General features: G+C 59.2%; 1 protein-coding gene across 2 annotated transcripts; it reads left to right on the top strand.

Annotated features, from left to right (window-relative positions):
• The first annotated feature begins 149 nt into the window (after positions 1-149).
• PWWP2B (PWWP domain containing 2B) lies at positions 150-20,440 on the top strand. 2 transcript variants are annotated; one of them, XM_064269133.1, is made up of 3 exons: positions 150-280; positions 7,175-8,813; positions 18,240-20,440. In XM_064269133.1, the coding sequence occupies exons 1-2, from the start codon at positions 156-158 to the stop codon at positions 8,793-8,795; spliced, it is 1,746 nt and encodes a 581-aa protein (XP_064125203.1). In that variant the 5' UTR covers positions 150-155; the 3' UTR covers positions 8,796-8,813; positions 18,240-20,440. The 2 variants fall into 2 exon arrangements, with proteins under 2 accessions (XP_064125203.1, XP_064125204.1); XM_064269134.1 differs by having other exon boundaries at positions 18,213-20,440.
• Positions 20,441-27,986: the final 7,546 nt, after the last annotated feature.

The raw sequence follows: 27,986 nt of genomic DNA, 5'->3' as shown, positions 1-27,986 counted from the left end.
GGAGACTGGCCCCGCGTCCGCCCGGCGGCCGGCCCGGCCCGGAGCGCTGTGACGTAAGCCCGGCCGCCCGGCGGCGTCACGCGCGGGGCTGACCCGGCGGCGGCGGGCGGGGCGCGGAGGCCGAGCCCGCGCCGGGCCCGGGACGCGGCGGGAGCATGGAGCCGCGCGCCGGCTGCCGGCTGCCGGTGCTGGTGGAGCTGGTGGCCCCCGGCGCACTGGTGGTCACCTGGAGCTGCGGCGAGCGCCGCTTCACCGGGATCTTGCTGGACTGCACGCACAGGTGAGCTGCCCGGGGCCCCCGCGGCGCCGGCCGCTCCCGGGCTCCGAGCTCCGCGTCTAAGGCGCCGGGTTTCCGGGCGCTAGAGCGCAGCCGCCCCTGGGGGCGGGGGTGATGAAAGCGGCTCTCCAAGTGGGTGCGACTCTTCGGGGAGGGAGAACTGGTGCGGGGGGCCGGGCCGCGCCGGGCGGGGCGGGGGGGTGGCTGGGGGTGCCGAGTTGGAGCCTTAGGGCTCAGTGGAGGGGCGCAAGCCTTGGCGCCCCGCTGCGTGTCGCCAGGAGACCTATCTCCCCCACATCTGCCACAATTAGCGCACTTTTCTTTGTTCGCACGCACTGTTAACTCGGCTGTCTTCAGAAGTGTCGTGGCCGTTGTGGGGTGGGGGGGGTCAGGTGCGCGCTGGACCTCACCTGTCACTTGCCCACAAGTGGGAGTGTGGCGCCTAAAGTCACGTCCCCCACGGGGCTCGGAGAAGTGACCGGGGCTGAGGTTTGGATTCAGACAAGCAGTTGTGCCCAGCGTAGGACTAGAAAACAGCGTTTGGGTAAGAGCGTGGCTCTGAGGAGCACCAGGTGACAAGTTACACCAGAGGGGCGGCCACAGCCAGCCGGTCTGTGGGGGGAGTGCAGCACGTTAGGGGAAACCCGTCCAGCGCCCCTCCACACCTGTGCGCTGCTGCAATGGCTCCCTGAGGCAGATAAGTCTCCTGGATACCGGTCACGTGGGAATGAGCTGTCGCCTGGATAAATGATTAGGCATTAATCACACACAAATGGCCCTCCTCTTGCTGGTCTTTATTTTGAAATGGGACACAGTAATGGCCCCCTGGCAGAGGACCCCCCCTTCTCCGAGTGCCCAGGTTCTACCCCATGGGGGATGTGGTGGGGAGGCCCGTCCTCCTTGTCCATGATCCTGCTGACATTATCTCTTCGTTAGATGTGCCAGGAGCCATTTATGCACAAGTCATGTGACTTAACATATGGCCTCCCCTGTGATGCTGCCCTGCTCTGGCAGTGACCACAGGGGGCACTTGGCAGAACAGAGTGGCCCTCAGGGACTACAGTGGAGGACCTGGTACTGGGGCACCATGGTCCCCATCCATCCACCCATGGCCTCAGCCTCCACCAGGTGGGCTTCACTGTGCCTACTCTGGGTGGTCGGCAGCCCCGTTGGGCAGCTGTTCCCTCGGCCAGGGCAGCTCGGGGCTGTCCTCCCAGCCCCGCCTGTACAGTTTGCCTGGCTGCTCTTCCCTGGGGAGGGGGCACTTGCAGCAGAGGATTCCCTGTTTTCTGGGGAGGCCCTATGACTCAGGATAAGGAAGGCTGAGGAGCCCCCAACTTGTGGCCGGGGCGTCCGCATGGGCTGGAGGCTCTCCCTCCCCGCCCTCTCTGGGCCCCCAACTGGGCTTCCCTCCCTGAGGATTGCTGCTGGCCTGATCTGGGGATCCCCCACTCCCTCTGCGGGTGGAAGCAGGCCTGGGCCCAGCTGGGTTCCTCCTGTCGTGGGAACAGGCAGCCGTAGCACTTGTGGGTGGCAGCCCTGCCGTGGCCACACTCCACTGTAACCGGAGCAGCCCACAGAGCCAGGAGAGGCCGCGGTGTGTGCAGCCTACTCAGCCTCTGGAACTGACCCTTGTGTCCTTGTAGAGAATCCTGGATGAACCTGGCCCTGCCTGTTCTCCACGGCCCCCTCCCTGCCCCTGCCTGCAGCCACCTGCCCTCCTCCTTTTTGCCTGCCTGACCCTGGTTCTCCACCCACAGTGTTAGGAGTCACAGTGCTGACAGTGCTGGGGTGACAGCCCGTTTGCTGGCAGGACCTTGGAGGCCTGGGTGTTCTGGGCAGCGGGAGGTGTCCCTGGGATCTGCTTCTCCTGTTGCCTGGGGGACTGCAGTGCCTGGCGCCTGCCTCGCCCCAGACATGTGGCGGTAGCAGGGCCCTGCAGTGGAGGCCTGGTCCCCGCGTGGGTGCGGGCTGGCACCGGGCAGCTGAAAGCTTAGAGCTCATGTCCCCCCACCTCCCTCGGGGGACCGAGCGCCTCCATGTGGGGTGGGCTGAGTCTTTATGGGGCCGATGGTCATGGGGAGGAAGTATCACTGCGTGTCTCCCTCCCGGCTGGACTTAGCTGTCATGCCGTGGGGCCTGGTCACATACGCTGGGTCTCTGCTGGAAGTTGGCCCAGTGTTTGCCGTCGGGCCGGTTTGGGAGATGACTTTAGTCCCTTGGCGCCTTGTTGGCAGACGTCAGAGCTGAGGTCTCGGCATGTGAGCCGACTTGCCATGGCCAAGCCCTGAGTCCTCCACCAGTCCGTGTCTCAGCTTCTTGAGTGTCTGCTTGCTCCGTGTTTAGATACGCTCTTTGAGTGCCTGCTGTGTGCCAGGCAGTGGGCTGAGTCCTGGACATACTGCTGAGAGTGGCCTTCCAGTGCCCAGGAGCCCAGGGGTTCCTTCCAGAGCAGTGGATACAGATGACTAGGCCTGGCCAAGCCTGATGACCATCAACTCCCCATGGTGTGGATGTTGTTCTAGGTGATTTGATGGTGTGCCCAAGGACAACCGAGGCCAAGTGGTGAGGGGCTGGTCTCATGGAAGGCAGGTGGGAGGGCTTACAGGGGTCGGTGGATGCCAAGGGAGGGAGCCGGCCACCTTGGGTGGTCTCAGGAGCATCTCCGAGGAGGTGGCATCTGAGCAAGTGGGCAAGGGGGCTGGCCTTGTTGCTGGGGGAGATGTCAGAGAGCTCTTAGAGGGACTGGTTGGGCTGAGCTGACTGAGACGATGATGATGGTTTGTAAACCCTTGAGGCCAGGCCTCTGGGCCAGGTGCACTGGTGTCCGACCTGGGCATCCGCTGCTGTCTGTGGTTCCCTAGCCCCCTGAGCAGAGGTGGACTACCAGAGGCCCTGTCTTCCCTGCAGGGCTGTGCTGGCCCCGCCTGCCCTCTGTCTAGCCCGAGGCTGCCCTGGGAGCGCCCAGCCTGGGGTGCACAGTGGCCAGCAGGACAGGCCGGGGGCTAGACTCGGGCCTGTTACGGGGCCACACAAAGAGCTTAACATGCCCCACTGGCTAGGCTGCAGACACACCTGAAGTCTCTGTTCCAGGACGCGGTGAGGGGTGGGGGGCCCAGAGGGATCACTGGCTGGAGGGAGGGCAGGCGGCTGTCATGTGGGTGCCAGCGGCCTCCAGGACCTGGGTCTGCAGAACCCATGAGCAGACTGGGAGGCTGCACGAGCCTGACCAGCTCAGGTTGAGGCCTCCAGGGTGGGCGGGGCCTTGGGGTAGGCACACCTTGAGGGTCAGGCAGGGGTGTGGAGGAGACTCCACCACCATGTCTCACCTGGGTCTGTGGCCCCTTCTTCCTGGGCCTCCACCCTTCCTGGGACACCATGGCCTCTCTTGGGCAGAGGAGTGGCCTCAGTGTCCCTGGGGGTTCTGAGTCCCCAACCCCTTGAGGGGGTAATAGTCTTTGCTTTTGGATCTGTCCCCCCATAGAGCCTCATCCCTGCCTCAGTTTTCCCAGCCTTTCCCCCCTCTTCCCTGGGGAGGGGGCACTTGCACCCCACCCCACCCCCTGGTCCTGAGTTGAGATTTGCTTCCTGGTCCCCTCAGTTTTCTGGGTAGAGACCTTGTCCAGCCTGGTGCTCTGGCCCTGAGGCTGGATCTGGCCCTAGCCCCACCCTGGGAGGGCCCCATCTCTCATCCTGGGACCCCTCCCACTTGCCTTCTTCCCACCCTGAATTGGGCCTGCCCCCAAGGCTACGGCCACCTCTGTGGGGCCCAGTGAGGTGCATGGGGCGACATGGGCCCCCACTCTGCGTCTGGCAGGGCCACACTTCTCCCCAGAGCCTTCTGAGGTCTGGAGGTCTCTCCTGGGGGGCACTGCTGAGTCGACCGGGGCCTCTGTCCCCAGGGGTGGGCAAACATGGGTCTGGCAAGGGAGAGAGAGGAGAACCACACCCTCTGCCCGGGGCCCCTGGGGACTCCGCATGTGTTGGGAGACAGCTGAGTCACCCAGTGAGACGGCAACAAGTCCCCCCAGGAGGCTGAGTGGTCAGAGGTCTGAGTGCCAAATGAAATGGACACTGAGGGCCACTTTGCCTGGGCAAAACCTCTGGCCTCACTTTCCTGTTGGTGAATGGATGTGAGGATAAATACCTTACAGGGTGGTTTCAGCCCCCAGCTGCCTGCACTCCCTGTCTGAGACTCACAGAGGGCCTGGGGCTGGGCCACTGGCTTCTGGAAAGAAGTATGGCAGCCTCCTGGTGCCAGCATGGGTCACAGGGCATGCTGTGTCTAGGGCTGTCTCTGTGGAGCAGACGACCTCCTCCCCCACCCCAGAAGGCCACAACCCAGAGGGTCAGGGGGCAAAACCTGCTTCTCCAGGCCAGGGATGGTGCTGGCATAGGGTACGGCGGTGTGGCTCAGGGCTATGAAGGGGACCAGGTAAGGCTGAGGCCGTCCGAATCTGTGTCTGCCAGGACCAGGATGGACGTCTAGGTCCTGGCCTGTGCCTCAGGGGGTAGGGTGGGGTAGTATAGGCCCCCACATGGTGCTCTGGCTCTGGTCAGGCCCAGGCCTCAGCAGGTGGGCCAGTGGGTGGGCAGGCTCCAGCCCATGTCCCCGCCTGGCCACATTCCAGGGGCAGCGCCCCGGCCTTGGCAGCCTTCCTGGTCTGAGGTCTGAGGTGACGGCCACTAAGAGGCCGTCGGCTCCTCTTAGCCCCCCTAGAGTCTTGGGGAATAGAGTAAATGGAGAACTCATTTGGAAATTGAAAAAGCAGAAAAGCCCATTTTAGTTTTCTACTCTCTGACTAAATTAGAAAAGAAAAGTACACAATTCTAAACCTTTTTCACTTGGCTATTTTTTAAACAGAATATTTTTTAGGGCAGGTTTATGTTTACAGAAAAACTTCAGGAAGTGCAGAGCTCCCGTGTGCCCCCTGCGCACTGTCCCTCCCATGAACACCCTGTGTCCATGTGGCATGCTTGTTACCACGGATAGACCAACACTGATACGTTGTTACTAAAGTCTACAGCACACGTGAAGGTTCACTGTTTGTGTTGTTCAGTCCTTTGGGTTTTGTCAAATGCATGTCACATGTCCACCATGACAGTATCACACCGAACAGCTTCACTGCCCTAAAAATGCCTGTTCTCCACCATTCATCCCTCCCCACCAGCCCCTACAAGGACTGACATTCTCACTGCCTAGAAGCCTTCTTTTGGTCGGCAAAAGTAGAACGGGCACTTTTTGTTCATAACAGTGTTTTTAAATTTGTAATCCCGTTCCAGCCCGCTTATCCAATTCATTGTTTTTTAAACCAAGTGGTTCTCAACTGGGGGCCATCCCCCCACTCCCACCCACTCCCAAAGTGTTATTTGGCAAAGTTTGGAGACATTCTTGGTTGTCACAACTGGGAGACGGGTGTCACTGGCATTTAGTGGGCGGGGGCCAGGGTTGCTCCTGAGCATCCTGCAAAGAGTCATCCAGCCCAAAATATCAATGGTGTTAAAAGTCTATTTTTGTGCCTGAAAAATAACTGCTGTTAGCTGAAGCAGTCTTAAAAAGTAAAAGACGCTCACTACGAGTCATAGGTGCCTGCTATTGAAGAGACAGGTAGAGTGGGGCTGGCTTCTCATTCTGTGACACAGCGTTGTGTCCCTGATTGTTTTTCCGGTGCATGAAGAGCTCACTGCTGGATGGCCTGGGGGACAGCCCTCTCCTGGAATGTAGGCCGCATGCCTGCTTTGGGGACAAATCCTCAGAAGTCGGCAGTGCTTCCAGCCTGCCTGTGGTTTAAGTGGAGGCCACCGGCCTGTGGTTGTAATCACGTTTCTGGGAGCCTTTACCTGGCTTATGTGTCTCGGGCCGGGGGGCCTGGGGGTGCTGGTGCACTGTGAACCCCTCCTGAGAGGGGGTGCTCTGTCTCCTGGTACCCCTTCCCCACCAATCGTGTGGCCTCGGTGCCAGCCTGGGCCAGGTGAGGGCCTGTCTCTGCTCCCCAAGTCTGGTGCTGAGGAGCAGGGCCGTGGCTGGTGGGGCTTCCGGGGTCTCAGCCTCCTGCCTGAAGCCTCCTCTGGAGGCCCCTGTGGCAAGAGGCCTGGGGGTGCCAGGCAGGAGGGAGGGTCCTTGCAGGCCTGCTGGTGGGTGGTATGGACAGCACCCTCCCCAAATGTCTCCAAGGGCATGGGGGTGCTGGAAAGTATTGGGCCACTCAGGATTCTGGGCCTTCGGGCACAGCGGTGCACACCCGCAGGCCAACCTCTGTTCTTGCTGGGCCTGGCCACGTGCAGCCCCTACCCTTGGCACACAGACACATGTCAGGCCCTGGGTGGGGGCAGATGCCTGCCTGATACTCCCCTCTGGGAGTCTCCCTGGGCCTCCCAGCCCCCAGGAACCATTCCTTGGGATGGGCCTGTGAGCTAGAGGCCTGGGCATGGGACCTAGGGTGTCTTCTGGAAATGCCTCTGGCACACACCTGCTGGGTCAGGCCAAGTGTCTGATGCAGACTCCATGCTCTGGGCTTCCCAGGTCCTCACGCCCCAATTTGATGTCCTAGGAACCCCCCCGCTGTGACCCCCATGCCCCCCTTATTGCCAAGGGCTGAGATGCAGGACACCATGTGCCTCTGTCAAAGGAGGGGGGCCTCGGTGTTAGTCACCTAATATAAAGTGCAGGGATTTGCCCGGGATGCCTGACGCTTGCGTGTGTGCACGCACGCGCACGCACACACACACACACAAGAGGAGAGTCATTTGCATTTGCCTAGAAGCCCAGAAATCCTGCCAGGCACTCTGGGCTACCCTCCACCCAGCGGGGAGAGGGCTGGGCTGGGCGGAGGGAGGCAGGGAGGGCTGGTGGCTCTCTGCCGTCCTGATTCTCTGGTTTCTGTCTCCTACCCCTAGGTCCGGCCTCTTAGGCCTGCCCCCACCGGCTCTGCTGCCCAAGGCTCCGGACGCCCCTGCCAGCAGCCACCATGGCTGGGCCCCTGACGAGGAGGACAGAAAGGCAACACAGCTGGAGACGGACCCCCCGCCTCCCCACAGTGGGGATGGGACCCCCAAGCTGCCCCCGCCACTGGTGCCGCCACCGCCTACTGGAAGCCTGCCCCCCTATCCACCATACTTTGAAGGTGCCCCCTTCCCGCAGCCCCTCTGGCTGAGACACACATATGGCCAGTGGGTGCCGCAGCCCCCACCCAGGGCCATCAAGCGGACTCGGAGGCGCCTGTCCCGAAACCAAGCCCCAGGACGGCTCATCCTGAGCACCATCCGCCTGCGGCCGCGCCGGGTACTGTGCGAGAAGTGCCAGAGCACGCTGAGCCCGGAGCAGGGCCGCCCCAGCCAGCCAGCCGCCCCAACAGCACCACGCAGGAGGCTGGGCAGTGGCCCTGACCGTGAGCCGCGGAGGCACGAGGTCCCCGTTGCCACTGCAGCCCCAGCAAGGAGGGGCAAGAGGGAGGAGGAGCGGCCACCGGGGGAGCTGGTGCCCCGGAGCCCTGTCATCACCATCTCCTACAGTACACCCCAGGGCACCGGCGAGGTGGTCAAGATCCCCTCCCGTGTGCACGGCTCCCTGAAGCCCTTCTGCCCCCCGCAGTTGCCACCTGGGGGCAGCCAGGACGCAGAGACACGAGATGCTGAGCCCAGGGCTGGTGGGGACAGGCAGCCTGGTGCACCCACAGCCTCTATCCCCAAGCTGAAGCTGACACGGCCAGCACCCCCTGGCCTGGATGCACCCCCTCCCAAGATCCGCCTGAAGCCACACCGCCCAGGGGCCGGTGAGCAGGAGCCTGTGTACAGGGCCGAGCTGGTAGAGGTGCTGAATGGCCACCCAGCCAGCACCCCCACGCTCTTTGCGAACGGCTCTTCCCACGACAGGCTGGCGGACATGTCTTCTGGAAGCTCTGGCGAAGAGGACGACTTCAAGCGGTTTCCCCGAGGTAAACCTGGGCGCGACGGCCTGGCCTTTCTCGCCAACTACCCGACAAGGAAGGCCGATTCCGCGAGTGAGTCTGTGTGCAGCAGCGACAGCCTCGATGAGTCCAAGTCATCCAGCTCAGAGGTGACATCAGCAGACACATGTGAGCTCTCACCTGGTGATGGTGCACCTATGCCTTCCTCCTCCAAAGACACACGCCCCACAGTCCCACCCCTAACGGTGAGGCTGCACACACACAGTGTCTCTACGTGCACGACTGAGGACGGCAGGACTGTGGCTGTGGGGGACGTCGTGTGGGGTAAGATTCATGGTTTCCCCTGGTGGCCAGCACGCATTCTTGACATCAGCCTTAGCCAGAAGGAGCACGGGGAGCCTGCTTGGCAAGAAGCGAAAGTCTCGTGGTTTGGTTCTCCAACTACATCATTCTTGCCTCTTTCGAAACTGGCCCCCTTCTCTGAATTTTTCAAGCTGAGGTTTAACCGTAAGAAGAAGGGGATGTATCGGAGAGCTATAACCGAGGCTGCAAACGCCGCAAAACACGTGGCCCCAGAGATCAGGGAGCTCTTGACCCAGTTTGAAACGTAACTCTGGTTCCCAGAACAGGTGAGTGTGTGCAGGTGGGTGGCCCCTTCCCCAAGCCAGCTGAGGTGGCAGAGCGGGTGCCTACATGGTGGTGGCCCTCTGCCTTGTGGCCCAGGGGCCAGTGGGGAGCCAGGGGAGTAGGGGTGCCCTCAGCTTGTTCACAGGGCTCCAGCCATCTGGCTCACTGCTCTGAGCGGGGCCACTGGAAAATTGTCCTTCCCACAGCAATGTCATTGGAGCTGTGTAGCTTAAAAGTGGTGTTCTAGAGCAGGTCAGCTGTCATCGGCTGCTGGTCTAAAGAACAAAGCTAGTTTGTCTTTTGCCACCATTTTTCAAAGGAAGCATAAAAGTTTTCAGTTGTTTTTTGGAAATGGATGTGTTTTAAAGTGCAGTTGGTGTTACAGACGGTGAACATGCTAGGCTGCTAACCAAAAGCTTGGAGGTTCGAGTCCACCCGTAGGCACTTTGGAAGAAAGGTCTGATGACGTACTTCTGAAAAAATCAGCCGTTGAAAACCCTGTGGAGCACAGTTCTACTGTGACACACGTGGGGTCACCATGAGAGGGAGTCGACTTGACAGCAACTGATTTTTGGGCAAGGAGAACAGAGGGGTTGGCTTCCAGGCCTCTGGCTGAGAGACGCCCCCTCTTCCCAAAGACTTGAGTGGGGGCGGCCGCCACTCTCCGCTTCCAGCTGTGCCCTGCAGAGCCTTGGTGTGGGCATGAAGGGAAAAAGACTCTGCTTTCCTTGGTGAACCCCCCCGGCCTCAGCCCCCACGGGCCACAGACACCTGTCCTGAGCCCCTGGTGTGGCTCCTGGTGCCACGTTCTCTGGTCAAGGCAGCGGGTGCAGTGGCTCCTGGAGCAACACCTGCAGAGGCCATGTGCTTCAGGCTGGAAGGGCCCTGGCCTATCCCCGGGCAGCATCTGGCTCCCAGCCTCTCTCCCAAGGAGCTGCGTTGACCCTGCAGCCAGTGCGTTAGGCTGATTCTCTGAGGGGTTGTACCAGGGCCGAGTCCCTCCCCTCCTCACCTGGCTGGTCCTGGGCAGTGCCTGGCGGTCTGTCCCTTCACTGCTGTGTCACATGGCATTGAACTCAGCAGGAGAGGGGTGCAGTGGGTGCCTCCGTCTAAGCTAGGTCACTACCAGGTGCTCTTGGATGACCATGTGTTCCTGGCACCCAGGCTATGGCTCTGTCCTGGCCCTCCCGCCCGCACACCTGTGGTCGTCCTGTGAATTTTCTCTTCTGAACCAGGCACAGTCAGCCATTCAGGGCTTTTGTGCTGGCAGGGTGCCTGGTGGGTATGAGTGGGTGTGGGGGTGCTCTGCCTCCAGCCAGCCTCTGTTGAGGTTTGGGGATGATTGTCAGGAGGGAGGGCACCAAAGGGAAAGGAGGGGATGTGGGGAAAGGGATAAGAGCACGGCCAGGAGCCTTGTGGCCCCCGGAGTTCTGCTGTGATCTGGCTTGGCAGGACCACTGGGCTGCAGCCACACAGGGGACCATCCCCTGGTTCCATGTCACCCAGTGTCCTCTCCCCTCTTTTCTCTGTGTCACCCTGGCTCACAGGACCCCATCTTTGCTTTGCCTGGTCCAGAGGCTGGCTTGGGGGCCTGGGCACTGTCCCTATACTCCCCCTCCGTGGGCCTGTGGGCTCTGCTCCTAGGAGAACAAACGGCTGATGCACCTCCAGGTCTTCAGGCGCCAGTTGTGGCGGCTCTGGGGAAGTTGGACAGTCAACGGGGTGGGGGGGGGGCAGTGAACCCCATGGCATCAGGTCCAAACAACAACCCAGGGGGCTGGGCTAGTGCGGCCTGGGAGGCTGCAGGGCTGGCTTTGTTTATCAGGAAGCAGAGGGGAAAATCTCACCCAACGGGTTTGCCTGCACAGAGCAGGAGTGCGTGGCTCTGGGCTCAGGGCAGGTGTGGGGTGGGGGTGGGGGGAGGGCGGTGAGGGGGTGGGGGTGTTGGGGGTGGCACAGCACTGGGGCTTTCAGCACTGGTCTTTAGTCTTGTCCGTGTCATCAGAGCTGGCTGGAGGGGGCCAGATGCCCCTTCAGTGGGGTCTTGTAGATGTTTGCTCTTAAGAGGGGGACTGGGTGGGGCCTGCTTCTCTTGGGCAGGGGAGTCCCCTCAGTGGAGAGGGCCACCGTGGAGGAGGGCCACCGTGGAGGAGGGACCTGTAGAAGTCATGTGGGATGCTGAAGGGGCGGGGCAAGGATGGATCTGGGTTTGTCCTAGGGTGCACAGCAAGTGAATGCCTCCTGGAGGTGGGAGCTGGCATGGCCCCTGGGCCCTAGTCTGGGATGGGACCTGGACCTGGCTGGGCAGGCCTGTGTGGGGAGCTGGCCTGCAGGTCCCGGCTGTCCCAGCCAGTGCCAGGAGCTACTCAAGGTTTGGGGGTGTGAATGCCACCTGCAGGTACATGGCAGGAAGCTAATTTCAAGGGACTTTGTGCAGTGTCTTGTTCCTAAGAGAGGCCAACCACCCCCCACCCCCCGGCCCTGCCTTGTCTTGGCTGCAGACTCAGCTGGTGGCTAGTGGTAGGCTCTGGCCTGGACTATGCCAACTAGGCATTTGTGACAGCACTGAGCACCATCTCCCCACACTCCCCGATAATCCAGGATAATCTCATCTCAGACCCTTCCCTCAGCATGTCTGTAAAATCCCCCGTGTAAGGTAACCTCAGTCCCCTGCCTCCTCTCACCCATCATGACAGGTGTTGTTCTAGCACCTGCATGCACCTCAGAAGTCTGCTCCAAGCCTCCCATTTTACAGAATGGAAGACTGAGGCTCAGGGTGGCCAGGGGCCTACCTCCCAGTCTCACCTGCCTTGGGCCACTGTGTCACTCGTTGGTCTGAGCCGGCTGGGTTGTGCAGTGATGGAGGGACACACTGTTCCAGAAGGATCTGCCGCCACGTGAGGAAGGCTGGGAGTGGGTCCTCAGAGCATCACTGTCTATTTCCAGTTTCAAAACCTTTTATTTCTCCTGGGAAAATGAAGATATTAATCAGGAAAGCCAACCCTGGAAGCCTCGATATTGGCAATTGCATGAGATTTGGTGGGGTTGGCAGGAGAGATGGCCAGAATGCTGTGCTATCTGGGTGTGCTTGCTGGTGACTCGGGTTCCAGGTCTTGACTTTCTTATTATTTCCTCCTGGCACTGTATTCTTGAGCACCAAGCCCCAACTAGCTTTTCTCTTCCTTCCAACTTTAGGTAAAAAGGTCTTGTTTCTGAAGAAGGTTTTCAGCTGACTTCCCGAGTTGCTTCCAGCAAATTGGGTTCTATGTGAAGGGTGTAATTATTTTGTTCTAGAAGGAAACAAGGCCTGTAATTCTGTGCCTGCTGTGGTACTCAGTCCCTGTCCCACCCCCTGATCCAGCGACCGGTCCCTGGGCCATGTTGGAGCTCTGGGTGGTTGAGGTGGGTGCCTGTGGGCACAGTGAGAACAGGGCCAAGGAAACGTGGGTGGGGTTCACTTGCTCTTCCAGGGTATCAGGAGCCTGGAATGGGGGTGTCTCCTAGCACGGTAGAGGGGCTCTGGCTGCCCCGCCCACCTATACCTTCCAGGCTGAGACCCAACCCCTTGCCAGCTGCCTTAACTTCACAGAAAAGCTGGGTGACTCCAGTGCCTACTTCGTCCCCCTCATCCCAAATATTTGTTCCTGACCCTCAGGGCTTTGGCGCTCTTGGATGGACCCAGAGCCAAGCAGACTGGGCAGCTCTCTGGGGTAGGCAGTCTATTAGCCCTCAGGGAGCACCTGAGTTCAGGTGGGCGGAGGACCTGGGTGGGACTTTCCTTCATTGGTATTGGGTCCCTGGGACCACCTTAACAAAATACCATAGTGGGCGGCCTTAAAGACCAGGAGCAAGCTTCTCTGTGTGTTCTGGGGGCTAGGAGTCAAATTCATGGTGTCGGCCAGCTGTGTGGATTCCTTCTGAGGCTCTGAGAGAGGACAGGCTGCAAGCTTCTCTCCTGGTTTCTGAGGGCTGTCGGCCATCCTTGAAGTTCCACTCCTGCTTGTAGACATGCCTCCATATGGCCTCTTCCCTCTGTGTGTGACTGTCTCCGTGTCTCTTCTCGCTTTTATGAGACGCCACTCAGAAGGGACTAGGACTAGGACCCACCTGACTCCGATGCGACCTCATTAATTTAACTGATGACAAAAGAAAGACCCTCCCAAGGTCACATTACAGGTACAGGGATTAGGACTTATCACATTTTGGGGGGGGCCACAGTCCATAGCACCCCCATGCCTCCCCCGCCTCCAGGCTATTTCGATGTAGATCCACACACTCTGGGCAGTTCTGCCTGGGAAGCCCCAGGAAAATTAAGCCTTCGGAGCAGCCACCAGCAATGGCTGCTGGTGGGATGGGGCTCTGGGGCTGTCAGGCTGGCCGTGCTCCAGGACAGGGGCCTCAGACCCGTAATTAAAGAGGGTGGGGTGTCAGGCTGGCTGGACTGGAGGAGGGAGATGAGGTGGCGCAGAGGCTCTGTCTTATTCTGGGGAACACTTTCCTCCCTGGACAGTCAGCAGGAAAGGGAAGGGACGGTGCCTGTTCATCGTCAGGTTTCTGAGACGCCGGGTGTGCTTGTAGAGTCCAGAGGCTCAGAGCGCTCAGCTCAGGCTCTTCGGGGCCAGCCGGCAGCTCCATGGCAGTGAGGGAGGACCCAGCCTCCTGCCCTCCGTGGTTGTCTGAAAGCGGCGTTTCTTTGGGGGCCGGGGGCTGAGTCAAAGGCTGTTGGGTGGACACTCTAGGTGCTCCATCTGTCCTGCTGAGGAAAGGGCCCAGTGCTCCACTGGCCTCTCCAGCTCCCCATGTGTTTGTCTAAGGAGGGGCCGGGCTGCGTTGTTGACGGGGACAGGCAGGGACAGCTTTCCTGGGCTCTGCTTTCTCTGTAGAGAAGCAATGTAGCCTTTGACTGGAACCCCTTTCCCAACCCCAGTTAACAAGGGTGAGATTAGCAGTTACCAGGTGGTGGCTGTTACCTCACTTGTGCCAGCAACACTGAGTTCCCACTAGGAGTGCTGTAGGACCTCCAGGTGGCTCCTCCCCCTGACCTCACTGGGCAGCAGCTCCTAGCAGCTCATCCAGGTTTTGAAGAGGCACCGCAGTAAGCACAGGGCTGCTTGGAGAGGGGGCCCTGCCCAGTGTGGGCAGCCTGCCCTGGACACGGGCTGCGACTGGGTTCTGGGGCCAGACTCTGCCTGGTGTGTGATTTTCGTTCATATTTTCATTTTGCTCACCTTTAGGGGCTTGGAGAAGCAAGGTTCTCTTGATCTTTGGCTCCTGACTTCAGCCTATTGACCAGTATGCATGAATGTACTCCTGTGCGTGCACACAGACCCACCTGTGCACACACGCACATACAGGCATGCACGTGCACACACGTATGCACTACACCAGATACCCATGCGTGCACATGCACTCATAACGCACACACATCCATGCACGTGCACACACATGTATGCACTACACCAGATATGCATGCATATACAGCAGGTACACACACGTGCACATACACACACACGTGCTACACCAGACATATGCACATACACCCATACGTGCACACACATCCACGCACGTGTGCACACACGTATGCACTATGCCAGATAGGCATGCAGATACAGCAGATACACACACGTGCACGTGCACACACACATGTACTACACCAGACACATGCACACACACCGATAATGCACACACATGTACATGCACATACACCCATACGTGCACACACATCCATGCATGTTTGCACACACGTATGCACTATGCCAGATATGCATGCAGATACAGCAGATACACACACATGCACATGTGCACACACATGCACTACACCAGACACATGCATACATACTGATAATGCACACACGTGTACATGCACACACATATGTATGCATTGCACCAGATACACACACATGCACATACACCCATACATGCACACACATCCATGCACGTGTGCACACATTTATGCACTATGCCAGATATGCACATATGCATGTGTGTCCATGCAAATGTGCACACTCACACTGCACCACATGCATGCAAATACATGTACACACTACACCAGATGTACGCATGTGCATACACCCACATACCTTGCACACTTACTGCACCACACGTATGCACATGCACACATGTGCACAGTCACACTGCACCACACACACATGTGCTTTCTCGGGGACCAGTTACGGCCTCCCTCTGGCAAGGGTGGGTGCTGGCCCCGGGGTTAGGGTGAGACCACCTGTGGGCACGTGTGGGTGGGATGTCTGCTGCAACCCCTCCCTCTTGCCCCCAGGGGACTGTAGCCCATGTGGAGGCAGCCAGCCCTCCTGGGGGTAGGGGTGGCTGGGCAGCGGAGGGACGGCCACCACCTCAGACACATCACATCCCGATGCACAGCTCTCTGGGTGCTGTGTGGGAGCCCCTACCCGCAAGGATTTGTGGGATCCATGTCGCACACCCAGGCCACATGCCTGGCCTTTGGGAGCAGGACCTCCCGCAGTGCAGCATCTCATCTACCACAGATGCATAGGGCCCAGGCCGTCCTCTGGGGTGGAGGCCTCCCTGTCCTGCTCTGCCCACACGTGGTGGCCCTGGCTGCCTGCCCAGTGATTGCACCCTCTCTGCAGCCGGACACTGACTCGGGGCCACCCTCTTCTGGTACTGAGTGCACTGTGGGTGAGCGGGGTCTCACCACCCCCACAGCCAGTGCTGTGGCTGGGCTGCATGCCCACCCTGTCCCAGGATAGCTCCAGAGGGAAGACAACTTGGAGTATGTGGAAAGGCCGTCCCCGAGGGGCTGGCATTGACAGCAGGCCCAGGTTTCGTTTCATGGTCTGTGTTTCTCTTTGCAAAGGGCAGACATTGTCCCAGGAAACCACACATCAGCAGACATAGCATGGCCTGCCTGGAGCTGTTTGCCTCAGTGCTGGGGGGAGCAGGGCGGCTGGGTACCACAGGGAGCACCGCACAGCACCCCCACTCCAGGCCCTGGAACGGAACACGTTTCCAAGACCGGGAGGTCCTGAGTCCTGTTTTTCTGGGGTGGTTCCCTAGAGTTAACTTCTGATGGTGGAAGGACATTTCTGGAAGGATCCTTCCCAGGACCTCAGGTCTTGGCGGACAGTAGTGACCTGGCCAGCCCCACCCATAGAGACACTGCCAGGAGGGGCCACTCACCTGTGTCCACCATGTCTAGCTGTCCAGGGCCAGTGCAGCCTCACGTCAAGAATGACTGGGGAAGCTGGTGCCCTGTCTCCTCCCAGGATTACGTGGACCCCCTGGCGGGGCAGGCTCACGCCCTGAGTGCCTGTTGGACATGGGGGAGGTTTACGCTCCTGCTACCTACAGTCTGAACACCTCTTGTCTCCCGTCATGGGTGCTGGGTGGGTCCCTGGGTATCCCCACCACCCCCTGGGCAGGTGAGATGTAGAAGGGGCTGGCCACTCTGGCTGGTCAGAAGTAACCAGCCCCCACCACCCAGTGTTGGCAGCTGACCAGGTGGGTAAACTGTGGACTTGAGTTTCCCTGTGAAGACAACCTGACTCCTGCGTTTTACTAGATGTAAATAGGAAAGGCCTGGCTTCTTATTTCACATCATAGTAAGATGGTCCTGATGGCATTGCTCTCATTTTCATTTGTATCAACATTATATGTGTTCAGTGTTTTTAAGTCCACTTGTCCTGGAGAGCTGGGGATGAAGGCAGTCTCTCCATATTCCTATGTGACGCACTTACCCTGCTGTTCCCTGATTTTTCGACTTAGACGTTATTTATGACCGTTTTTCTGTGGAAGGTAAAGATTTTATCATTTTATCATCCCCTGTCCCCTGCCATACATATGCATAAACATAAGTTTCAGTAAAATCAAGATCTCATGTTTATATTACTAACTGCAGCTTTTCCATGAAGATGGTAACGAATGTGTTTTGTTTTTGTTCAACTCTGCTTTTGCAGACTTGATATTTGTCCCATTTTTTTCTGCGTAGTTTTCTCTCCACTTACTCATGCTTGGCTCTCTCTCGGTGCCTCAGACACTTTACGTATTTGTTTCTGTTCCCTATTACTGTGTAAACTTCCCCAGAACAGAGTGGCCCAAAACAACACAAATTTATGATTTCTTAGGATTCCGTGTGTAGACTGGGTGGTTTTTCAGCACCACCTGGTCTCGGCCAGGCTGGAGCATCCAAATGCTTTACTCGAGTGACTGACTGGTCCTTGGCTGCGAGCACCAGAACGACCCAATGACCGGCTTCTCTCCCTCCTGGGGGGCCAGGTCTCACCCTCTACACAGCAGCTTGGGCTTCCTCACAGCATGGCAGCCTCCTGGTTGCTTCCTTCCGTGGCTGCTCAGAGCCTCCAAGAATGCAAGCATGGAAGCTGCCAGCTGTCGTGAGAGCTGGGACCTGCACAGTGTCCCTCTGATGCTCCTGTTGGTCATGGCCGTCCAGGAGAGAGTCTCTGCCTCCTGATGGAGACGTGGGGTAGTGGCCACCCTCAGCAGCCATGACACTGTCGGCTCCTCTTTCTCTCGGAGCCCTCCCTGTCTGCTCCCTAGGCCTGTGGTCCTCCACTCTCTCCTGTCATCCTGGAAATTCCCTGCCTGCCTCCAGCACCCAGTCTAGTTTCCTGTCTCATTTCTTCCCTCCTCCTGGTTTGCGTGGTTCCCCCAAGAGCTGTGACAGGAACCTGTGGTGTCTTCTTGGCCCTCAGCCCTCCTTGCTCTTGGAATGTCTGGTTGGGTGGAGAGTTCTGGTTGAGAACAATGCCTCCCCAGGTGGTTGGCTTCAGAGGCTCTCCCCCTAGGCCTGACTGCTTTCTATGGAGGAGAGGCTTGGCCTTGAGACTCTGGGTGAAGTGATCTGCTGTCCCCCAGCCCGGTCTGTCCCCCCAGGGTGGCGTTGGAGGCTTGTATGAACAGTGAGGGAGGGGAGAACATTGACAAGCAGGGCTGAAGTCTCAGACTCCATCAGCCTGGGAAAGCATTTGCAGGGTCACCCCATACCCCTGAGGGATGACCTGTGCCAGCAGGGTGCCCTGGTAGGGGGCTCCAGGCTCCACCCCAGACTCAGGCACTGAGGGTGTGTCCTACAGAGGGAGTGTCAGTGCACCCTGAGGTTTCTCTGAGCTGTGATACTGGGACGTGCACACAGCCACCCCCCAGCCCCACCGTGGGTATCCCAGAAAAATCCCGAACAGAGGCCTCGGCACCCGTGTATAGCCTGGCCTGACCACTGGGCTTTATGCTCCCTCTCAGGTGGGGCCTGGAGTGCAGGGGTTAGATGGTCCTCCCATGAGGGGCACTGAGGGGCAGAAGACTCCCTAGATGGCCAGGGCCTATGGGGTAGGTTGGGGGTCCCCGATGAGCCACAAGCCTGGAAGGTGTGCTGGGGGACCTGGGTGGGGCCCCCCTCACAGTAACTGCCTGTTTCTGCTTTCTCCCAGGTCCCCAACGCTGAGGGCACAGCTACCGGCCTGTACCCCATCCTGTCTGTGGGATCAGCCACTGTGGAAATCATACAGGGCAGGTTAGCCCAGCAGGAGGCCCCTGGGGGATAAGGGTGAGCCAGGCACAGCTCCTCTCAGCTGAATGTATCTCCTCCTGGGACTCGGACTTTAGCTTTTCTCTCAGTGAACTAGCAGGATCAGTGAGGCCTATTGCTGCTGCTGCTTCACATGTGGGCGCTGGGGGGGGGGGGCGGCCCTCGGCACTCACTTGGCGGCTCGGCTCAGTGCCCCCAGCAGGCAGCACATAAGCCAGATCACATTTGGATTCTCCCTCCCCAAGCCAGGGCAACTGGGAGCCCACCCACCCTGCCCACCACGTCCCTCTGAGAGCCTGGGTCCCTGGGGTGTCCAGCTGGGCCCCAGAGGCTGCTCCACCCCCAGATGCTGCTGAGTCCCAATGTGGGGTGGGGGTGTCCCTCCAAACGGACTGAAACATTAACGTAAAGGAAACAGCACACTCTGTCGTCTGCAAGAGCGCATCCCTTTCCCCTTTGGTCTGAAGACCAAAAGGAAGAAATATAGAGAAAACAAATCTTCCACTCTTCCTTTGTTTAAATGTAAAAGAGGATAAATAAAGTCTGTGCTGGAGCTTTACGCTTACTGCTCCTGAGGCCTCACTTTCTGTGCTCCGTGACGGGTAAACTCCAGAGCTGGTGAGGCTACAGAAGGTTCCGGGTCACACGTGTACAGACGGGGGCTCTAAAAGGTGGCCTTGTGGCATATGGCATGTCTGGTTCCACTCTGGGGACGTGTACCTCACAGTCTGGGGCCTCTTGGGGTCTCTGGACAGCTGGGAGGGTGATGGGCCAGTGTCCTGTGGTGTCACTGCAGGGGAAGCAGGCTTAGGGTGAGGTCACAACTGGGGGTTGTGGCCCCTCCTCCTGTTCCCCAGGAGTCAGGGTGAGCCCATAGTAGGGGCCGAGGGACGCTATGGCGGCTTTGCACCTGGCCATTTGCCAGCGCCCTGCCTCCACCCCTCTCTGCCTGGGCAGCCAGACAGCAGTGGGGTCCAGAGGCTGGGAGCCCCACCCACTGCACCACAGACTTCCTGGGGTACACCTTGCCCACAGGAGCCTCTGCAGGGTTCCCCAGGTGCGTATTGTGGCCTGGTGGCTTACACAGGTGAACTGCCAGGCGGGACAGCCGCCTGGAGGGCTGGGCCTAGGGGCATCCCTCCAAGTCAGCCCCCCTCTGCCCATTTTCCCAACTCCCAATACTCTGGCCACCACGAGAGCCTTGGGGTCTGCCACCTCCACCCAGAATGCCCGGCAGCTCCAGGTCCTCTTGGTCTCTGCTCAGCTGTCAGAGGCCTGCCCTGACCCCCTGGGCCTGGGCAGCTCCCTGCCATCAGCTCTGGAATCGCCAGGGGACATACACTTGTCCTTTAACATCTGTATCTGGCTCTCAGCATCTCGTCTGCTTCTTGAGGAAAGACAGCCAAAGGGATGGGGGAAGACGAGGCGGCTGGCCGAGGTGCCTGAGTGTGCAAGGACCAGCTTGCTTTCTGCTACACCTCGTCTTCACCAGCCTGCGAGAAACCATCCCTCCCTGCGCAGGCAGAGGCCATGGGGCAGAGGGCCGGCGGGGCGACGGTCCTCAGGGTGGCAGCAGGCAAGGGGCCACTTGTCCTGCCACCGTCCAAGTCCTGCTGCTTGGCCGAGGTCCTCGAGCCAGGGCTCTTTCTGCTGGCCTGCCCACTTCTGCTTGGAGGCCAGTGGGCAACAGGCAGCTCCAGGTGCCGCGAGGTCCATGGGCATCTGCTGTCTGCAGTGGTGGGGTCCCAAAAGGAAGCAGGCCCTGGGGCAGAGGTGGCTATAGGGAGGGGGTCATCCCTCTGTGGTGGGAGGAAGGGAAAAGGCCTGAGGAGAGGGGACCTGGGGAGACTCCTGCTGGAGATCCAGGTCAGAGCTGGAAGGGCCTGAGACAGTGTGTGGCCCCCCGGCCCCCCAGGGCAGGAGCTGTGGCCCTGGGCCAGGAGAACCGCCTGGGGATCTCACTTGGGGTCTGGAGTGGCCCAGGCTCATGATTCCAATACCACCCAGTGATCTGTAGCAGCAGAGAAGTTTGGGGTGCAGCTGTAGCCCGCAGAGCCATCAGATAGCCTGGCCCCCTAGGCTCCCCTGGTACCCAGCCCAAGGGAGGAGACTCCGAAGGGGCGGGCAGGGAGCGGGCACAGGCGGAAGGGGCGGGGCTCAGGCGGGAGGAGGGGGCTCCCTCCGATGCAGGCCTGACCAGGTGCTTCTGGCGCCCCAGGAACTGGCACTGTCTAAATATCCTGGTCATGGTCCACCTTCCTGAGGCTGCTCCAGGCCTTCCCGCTGGTCCCTAACCAGCGTGCGGTGGTGGTGAGGGACCCACAGACGCCGGACAGAGGGGAAAGTCTCCCACAGACCAGAGCTGGGTCCACACTGGGGCGTCACGCCACTGACTGGGCCCTGCCTTCTCTACCTTCCCGGTCCAGCCCTTGCTTTGAGGGCCCGTTCTATCCCCATGGGCATCTGGGTGGCATGCCCACGCAGCCCCTGACCCGCTTCTCCGCCCTGTAATTTAATGATGTGTTTCCGGCCGGCTGGCTGTCAACTTTCAGATGGCGGGGCTGGCACTGCTGGGCAGCGTTTCCCAACACCTCTTCCAGGCTTAGTGCTCTGGGCCCTCTGTCTCTGGCACACGTATCGTGCGTTTTTCCCCTAAAACGCTTAATGTGTTAAGTCCCAAAGCTATGTTCTAAAGTGGACTGATCATTTAGCTGGATTTGGCTGAGATTTTAAATGGATAAAAAAAAAAATCATGTAGAACTACGCATCTAAGGCCGACCCAGAGTTGATCTTTTACTAGAAAATATATCGGTTTCTCTAGGGATTTGTGGTCGAGTTGGTATTTACTGGAAGTGGGAATTGTTTTACCTACCCACCAGGGCAGGACCTAGCGTGGTAAGCATGGAAACTGGAACTCCTTTGTGTGAATGTGTGGGTGTACAGGTGCGTGTGTGTGCGTGCCGATGTGTGTGAGTTGTGTTCTTCCTTGTAGGTGACCCTCAAAGATGTACTCTGTCCTGTGGCTGTGACTGGACGTCGAGCAGGGCCCTGTGGTGGTCCCAAGATGGTGCAGCCCTTTCACCACGTGCAGAGGTAAACAGTGCTCCTGCTTAGGTTGAGCATGGTGAAGGGGTCCTGCTGGCGAGGGGACTGGTGGGCCTGAAACAGGGCCAGCGTCTCGGGGCTTCCACAGCTCTCCAAGGAGCCCCTTCGGCAGCCTGGGGATAATTGTTTTTTCATAATAGTAGACTATATTTTAGAGCACTTTTAGGTTTACAGAAAAATTGTGCTGAAAGAACAGAGAGCTCCCTCCTGCCCCCCTCCCCCTGCACACTTCCTACTGGCGTCTGGAGTTCCTGTGGGACACGTTGCAAGGATGAGCCAGTACTGATACACTCTTACCAACTAGTCCACGTTCACACGAGGCTCCGACAGTCCTGTGGGTTTTGACAAAGGCATGATGTCACGTGTGCGCTGCTACAGTGTCCCACAGAATGGCTTCGCTGCCCTAAAAGTGCCCTGGGCTCCACCTATTCGTTAATGCTTTAAATGAATAAAAAATACACAGAATTACAAAGGAAACCACTTACTTTGAAATAGTTACCCAGCTATTAACAAGGCAGGCCTGTGAAATCGACCTGTGTGTGCCCCTCTTTGTACTCAGTATTGAGACGAGCACCCAGTAGTCCCTCCCTGTGTTCCTGAGGTTGAGGTGAGTGCAGACCCAGCCACTGTGGAGTGACATGAAAACACCTGTGCTCTGTTGGAGACAAAGTCCCAAGGACTGCTAACGCTCATAACAGGAGGAAAAGCCAAATTTCAGTTCAAGGTTAATGAAAATAAGGACACCCCAATTCACCACCCCCCTGAATTAAGGACCCCTGCACTAGGAGAACTTAAAGCTTGCGAATCAAAAGAACGTAAGCCAGTGTGTTTTCAAACCGAATGTGTTGTTTCTGAAATTCTGCCATTGCCAGCGGCCAAGCAGGCATCTGGAGGCTCCATCTGCCAGCCGGTTAGAAGTGGATTCATGACCTCACATGGACAGAAAGCAGTTAATTAGGAGAAGCTGATTAGGCTTTGCACGAGGGGGTGTGTTTAACGCCCATTGCCATGACAGGCACCGTGGCTGCACTTCTCTAGCCTCCTCAGGACTGGCAGAGACATGTGGAGCTGCTGGGGGACAGGTTCCTCGGGGCCGGCTGCAGGCTGGAGGCCTGGAAAGTTCTCTGCAGGTGCACCTGCACCCCTATCATCTTGATCACCGTCTTCATCGTCATCACTCTCATCACCAGCCTCACCACTATCCATGTGATCATCACCGCCACCACCTGGCTCTGGTCCAAGGGGCCAGCTGGGGCAGGGTGCTGGAGATGCTCCCAGTGGGAAGGCTCAGGGGCTGTCCCCGCCGCTCCCCTACCTCCCATGTTGCTGCTCTGAGCACTGATCTGCCCTTCCCTGATGTCCAGGCCCTCGCAGGCACTGCCCCTGTGAGCCTCAAAGTCAGGCCCCACAGGCTCTGTTGAGCTCTGTCCCGCCTGTCCTCCAGTGTGTCCTGGCCAGCCAGGCTCCCAGGGTAGGGGCTGCCTGGGTGGGGGTCCTTCCCCGCCAGGGCTTGGTCTGTGGCACCTCCAGGGTCTGCAGGGACAGTGGCAGGGTGGGGATCTGCCTTACTGGGCATTGTCCTATCCAGGGTCAGGTTCTGGGATGAATTTGCCACGTCCCGGCCGACACCCAACTCCCTGGTTTCTGAGAATCTGTTCAGAGCTAGGAGCTGACCTCTGATCCTCTGGCTGGTGAGGGGCACACGCACAATTGCCTGCTGATTTCGTCCTTGAGGGCCTGCCATCCCCCAGACAAACTGGCCAACCTATGTGGCCACTCCAGGCCCCTCCCCAGGAAGCCTCCCTGGCCCCCTAACCCTCAGCCCTCTGTGTAGAGCCAGGGGACCCGCTCTGCGCCGTGAAGGGTGGAGAGCTCTGGAGTCTCCAGATCGGAGGATGGCTAACACGGCCCCAGAACCACAGAACAATCACTTAGACGCGATGTGAGCAGGATGAGGTTCTGAGTCGGCAGTCCCACCACGGCCCTGTGGGGCACAGGGTACTATTGATAATACCCCTATGCTATGCAAGGGGAGACGGAGTCACAAAGAAGTCTAGCATCTTGCTCAAGGATGGTGGGCTGGGTGAAGCTGGGCCACCTCCAGGCAGGCTGGCTCCAGACCTTGGCAGCGGCCCCTGCCCTCTGCCACCCACAGCCTGAACTCACACCGACCTGCTCCTGCCCCTGGCACGGGAAGTGGGTCAGCCAGGCTGCTGCCCCAAGTGGGCCCGCCACTTCACCTCTGCAGCCCAAGGTCATGGAGCAGGGGGCCCTCACCTCTACCCTTTCAAGGCTGGGTCTTGCCCTCCTGGCCCCACCTGGTCTCCATCAGCATGTGGGCACCTAGACCCACACCCCAGTAGGCTTGGGGGATGGGGGTGCTGCCCATGGACAACCTTGGGGCTGGTCCCCCATCTGGGCACACCAGCCTGGCCCCAGCGTGGCCCAACACAAACCCCTTGCCCAGGAAGCAAGGCTCCAGTCTTGACCCCTCGATTGCCAGAGTGACCCCTCCCCGTGGAAGCCAGCTCTTCTTGATGTCACAGGACTCCCTGCTCAGGGTCCCTGTCCCCACCCTTATCCTGGGCCAGCAGGACTCCAGTCTTATGTCCTACCCTGTTCTTTCCCTTCTTCCAGAGACTGTATTTTTCTCCCCAAGAGGCCCCATCCAGTAGGTACTGCTGCCTGAGGAGGCCAGGGCCTCCTAGCTGGTAAAGAGCAGAGAAGGGGCAGGCAGATCCTCTCCCCACATCAGGGTCTGGGCACCAGGTGCTACAATGGCAGAGCCTTGAGCTCACAGGGACAGCCCACCCCTGTCCTTCCCTCAGGGTCTGTCCCTGGTCCCAGCTGCCCCCCAGCCCCACTGGGCACCTCTTCTGTACCCAGATATGCCCACCTGCAGCCTGGACCCCAGGGTGATCTCTGGGGGGAAATGCTGGAGGCCCCAGAGGCTCTGACATACCACATGGTGACAGGTGACAGCATTTCCTAGGCAACCGCAGCCAGCTGCCAGGCCTGCTTGTTCCCGGGGAGCTGCATCTCTACGAGCAGGGACACTGGGCAGGAAGGCCGTATCCTGTGTGGAGGTGGGATGCAGTTGTGTGTGTGGGTGACGTGTGTCTGCAAGGGTATCTATGTCCATTTGTGGGGCACAAGTCTACTGCCATGGGTCTGTGTGTTCCAGGGCGTCTGTGTGTGGGTTTGTATGTGTGTGGTATATACCTTGGGTGTGTCTGTGTTGGGGGCGGGGGGGTTACTCACCTACTCAGGACCGAGCTTGCTGCGTCCACTCACCCCATGGCCCCCCACTCCCCATCTACCCAACCTAATCTTCCCCAGTGAACAGCAATGGGACCAGCCTGCCATGGTCCCTGGGACCTAGACTTGGCTTAGAGCCCTGAGGTGGCTGACCCTGAGAGGAGCCAGGCAGGATGGGGGCTGAGCGAGGCCCACTTCACACTGGCTCTCCTGGCCAAGGGATGCCCAGATTGCAAGCCCACTTCCCGTAGCCCAGCTGCCTGCTGGCACCCAGCTCCTCCTCCTGCAGCTCTTTTCCCTCCTCCTCCCTAGATCTGCTGCCCCCCTTGTGTCCCCAAGGGGCCCCAGGTCCCCAGCCCTGCACACAGCCCCCACTTGTGTCCCCAAGGGCCCCCGGTCCCCAGCCCCACACAAGCCCCCCTTTGTCCCCAAGGAGCCCCCAGTCCTCAGCCCTACACACAGCTCCCACTTGTGCCCCATGGGGCCCCCAGTCCCCAGCCCCACACAGTCAATGCTTCCAAGCTCTGAGGGGCAGCCTGCTTTAGTCCTGAGATCTCCCCCTGTTTGTTTCTGCGACCCAGGAATTGGAGTGGCTTTGGGGTCATCATGGAGGTCACAGGCTGAGCTGAAGGCCACTGGGTGGGTGCTGGATTCGGGGCGGGGCCCTGAGCCGGCAGCTACCTCTGCTCTCCATCTCTGGGGAAACAGGGGCCCTGCCAGCTGTATGTGCTGTGTGAAGGTGGGGTAGAGGGGAGGTCCCCATCATGCCAGCTTCCCCTCCCCTGGCCACTGCCTCCGAGAGTCTGTCTGTGACTCACAGGAGGCAGTGTGTCACACTTGAAAGCCTGAGGCTGTGGGGAAGAAAGAGGGGAGCTATGAGAGCCGGGCCATCTGACCATCTATCGTCCCTGTCCATGGGGGGACACGGGCTCAAACTCTGTGCTTGTGGGGGATCTGCTGGGGCCTGGTGGGGGACCCCCCGGTCGGCTCTGGTGGTCCCCACATGCCCCCTCTTCCTGATGAAGCTGCTCACTCAGGCCAGCAACTAGGGGTTGTAGAGCCTGTGAAAAGGCCCAGTTGGCTGGGCAGCCCGCAAAGGCCAACTGACAGCAGTGAGCAGACCCTTCCTCAGCTGCAGGCCAGCCAGGGCGGCAACCCTGGGTCCTTGTCCACCAAAGCCCAGCGACCCCCAGGTGCCCTTCCTCTGGGCGGGCCCAAAGCAGTGCTCCCCGGGGCACAGTCTCATGCTGGCCCCACACCTGAGAGCTCCGGCGGTATACCAGGCCCTGGAAACAGACAGAGCCTCATGGGCACTGTCCCCTTGGCCTCTCAGCCTTGCGGGACATGGTGTGAGCAGAGCGGTGAGGGGACATGAGACAGCCCGCCCAGAAAGGACATCAGGAGGACTTCCTGGAGGAGCTGTCTCCGAGCTGATGCAGGAAGCGTGAGTGGGATTTGGCTTGCCGAGGCCAGCGCTAGAGGAGGCGGGGCTTCCTGGACAGGGAGGGCAGAGTTTGCATGGCCAGCCAAGTGCTGGGAGGGAAGGGGCTCTTCCTGTCCAGACATGGGGTCCCGAACTTGGCTCTGTGGTCCTCCTTGACCTGGGCCGCTGCCCCTGCTGCCCGCCCAGGCCCGAGGAGAAGCAGCCTGGCTCGGTCCCATCCCCTGGGACCCATGATGGGGCACAGAGCAAGGAGAGGAGGTCAGGAGAGATGGTGGGTTCAGAGCCCCCAAGGGGCAGGAAGCAGCCATCTGGTGCCAGGGCTGGACTTCAAGCCTGGAGGGGTCCATTATGCTGAGGGGGCAGATATACCCCTCCCTCAGAGAGCAAGGGGGCTGGGCCATGCTCTGCCCCATAGGACCCCAGGATCAGGCCCTGTGTGAGCAGCCCTGTGAGAAACGCAGGTTTCATCCAATATACAGATTTTGCCCTTTGTTAATTGGAAGGCCTGCCTTGGAAGCAATGAAAGAATGAAAACATGCAGGGTCCAGAGTTAACGTGCAGGTGAGAGCGTTCTCCCCTTTGAGATCACCTGCGACTAAAAACAGCAGGGGCTCACCCTGAGGCTGACACGCCCTGAGGCTGACAAAATGTGGCCATTCCAGCCAGGACAACTGTGCAGACGAGAAGGGGCCTGTGGGCGAGGAAAAGGCTTTCTTTGTGGCCCCAAAAGAGGCAAACCAGCACGGTAGGACCGGCAGATGTCTGCTGAAAACATGGACACCCTTTAACAGGCTGAGAGGGCTGAAGATAGAAAATACTGCCTTGGGAGACAGTGAGCACTTCATCACAGGAGACACTGCAGGGTCACCTTCCTGTGGCAGAAAATGTTCACAGGAGACTTCAGCTGACTGACGGAAGTAAGGGCTTGCAAGGTGTTCCACACCTGACTCTCCATGAGTCTACGGTAAGGAGGGGCTGGGCCATACAAATCTCTAGGAGCCCTTCATGAAAAATAATGTAATTTTTAACCGGTGTTTTCATCAGATCACGATGCATTACTCTGAATCCTTTGCTTAGTTCAGCACAAGGTTAAAGAAATTCTCTTTTCATAGTAAGAAAAAATTATATGCCAAAAAAAAAAGAGAAAGAGAAGAAGGCAGACCTTCCATCGGTCAGGGGCTGGGTGGGGGGCTGCACCCGGGAAGGCCCACCTGGGCAGTGAGGGTGCCGTCTCTAAATCCCTGGGACAGCTGTCTGTGGGTGGCCTGCACCCGCCTGCTCCCTCCCAAAGGGCCTTGTGGTACAGGGCCTGGGAAATCCACCCTCCTGCCACAGAAGGAGGCTCAGGCTTCACTTACGTGGGCATTGTCAGAGGAAGCGGGCGGGGGGGGAGCGTTTTGACGTTGAGTCTAACTTAGCATGCATCCTGCCATCTGAAAGACAGAGGTAGCTGCAGAAAGATCCCTTCGATGGTGGAAACTGGCCTTTGTTGGGCAGAACCACGAAGCCAGGTGGAGGCTGACCAGCAAGGACTTGGGCCCAGAGTGCATGCGGCTCCTCCCAGGGATGGAAGCCTGGTGGTACCCGTGGGGCTGGGCAGGGTGGGGGCTCCCATCCTGGCTAGATCTGTGTTCCAGTACCCTCCTCATCAGGCCACTGCCAGGGGCAGACCCTTGCTCTCCAGCATCTCTGTGTGTTCCACCCCACACTGGCCACCCAAGTGACTGCCCCCGAAGCCTAACTCTGGCCACGTCCCCAAGGGATCGATAGATGGGCATCTCCTGCATGCGGAGTATAAAGGAGCAGGGCAGCCTTCTCTTATGATGCTAGGACCTGACTTCT

The sequence above is a fragment of the Loxodonta africana genome, chromosome 16 (genome assembly GCF_030014295.1).
Source record: "Loxodonta africana isolate mLoxAfr1 chromosome 16, mLoxAfr1.hap2, whole genome shotgun sequence".
Taxonomy (NCBI): domain Eukaryota; kingdom Metazoa; phylum Chordata; class Mammalia; order Proboscidea; family Elephantidae; genus Loxodonta; species Loxodonta africana.
This window is presented reverse-complemented; position numbering and strand designations above follow the sequence as displayed.

Bases quoted from the DNA above. Each gene is read 5' to 3' on its own strand.
- PWWP2B (XM_064269133.1), top strand. From the start codon at position 156: ATGGAGCCGCGCGCCGGCTGCCGGCTGCCGGTGCTGGTGGAGCTGGTG. The intron at 281-7,174 runs GTGAGCTGCCCG...TCCTACCCCTAG, and splicing joins TTGCTGGACTGCACGCACAG to GTCCGGCCTCTTAGGCCTGC.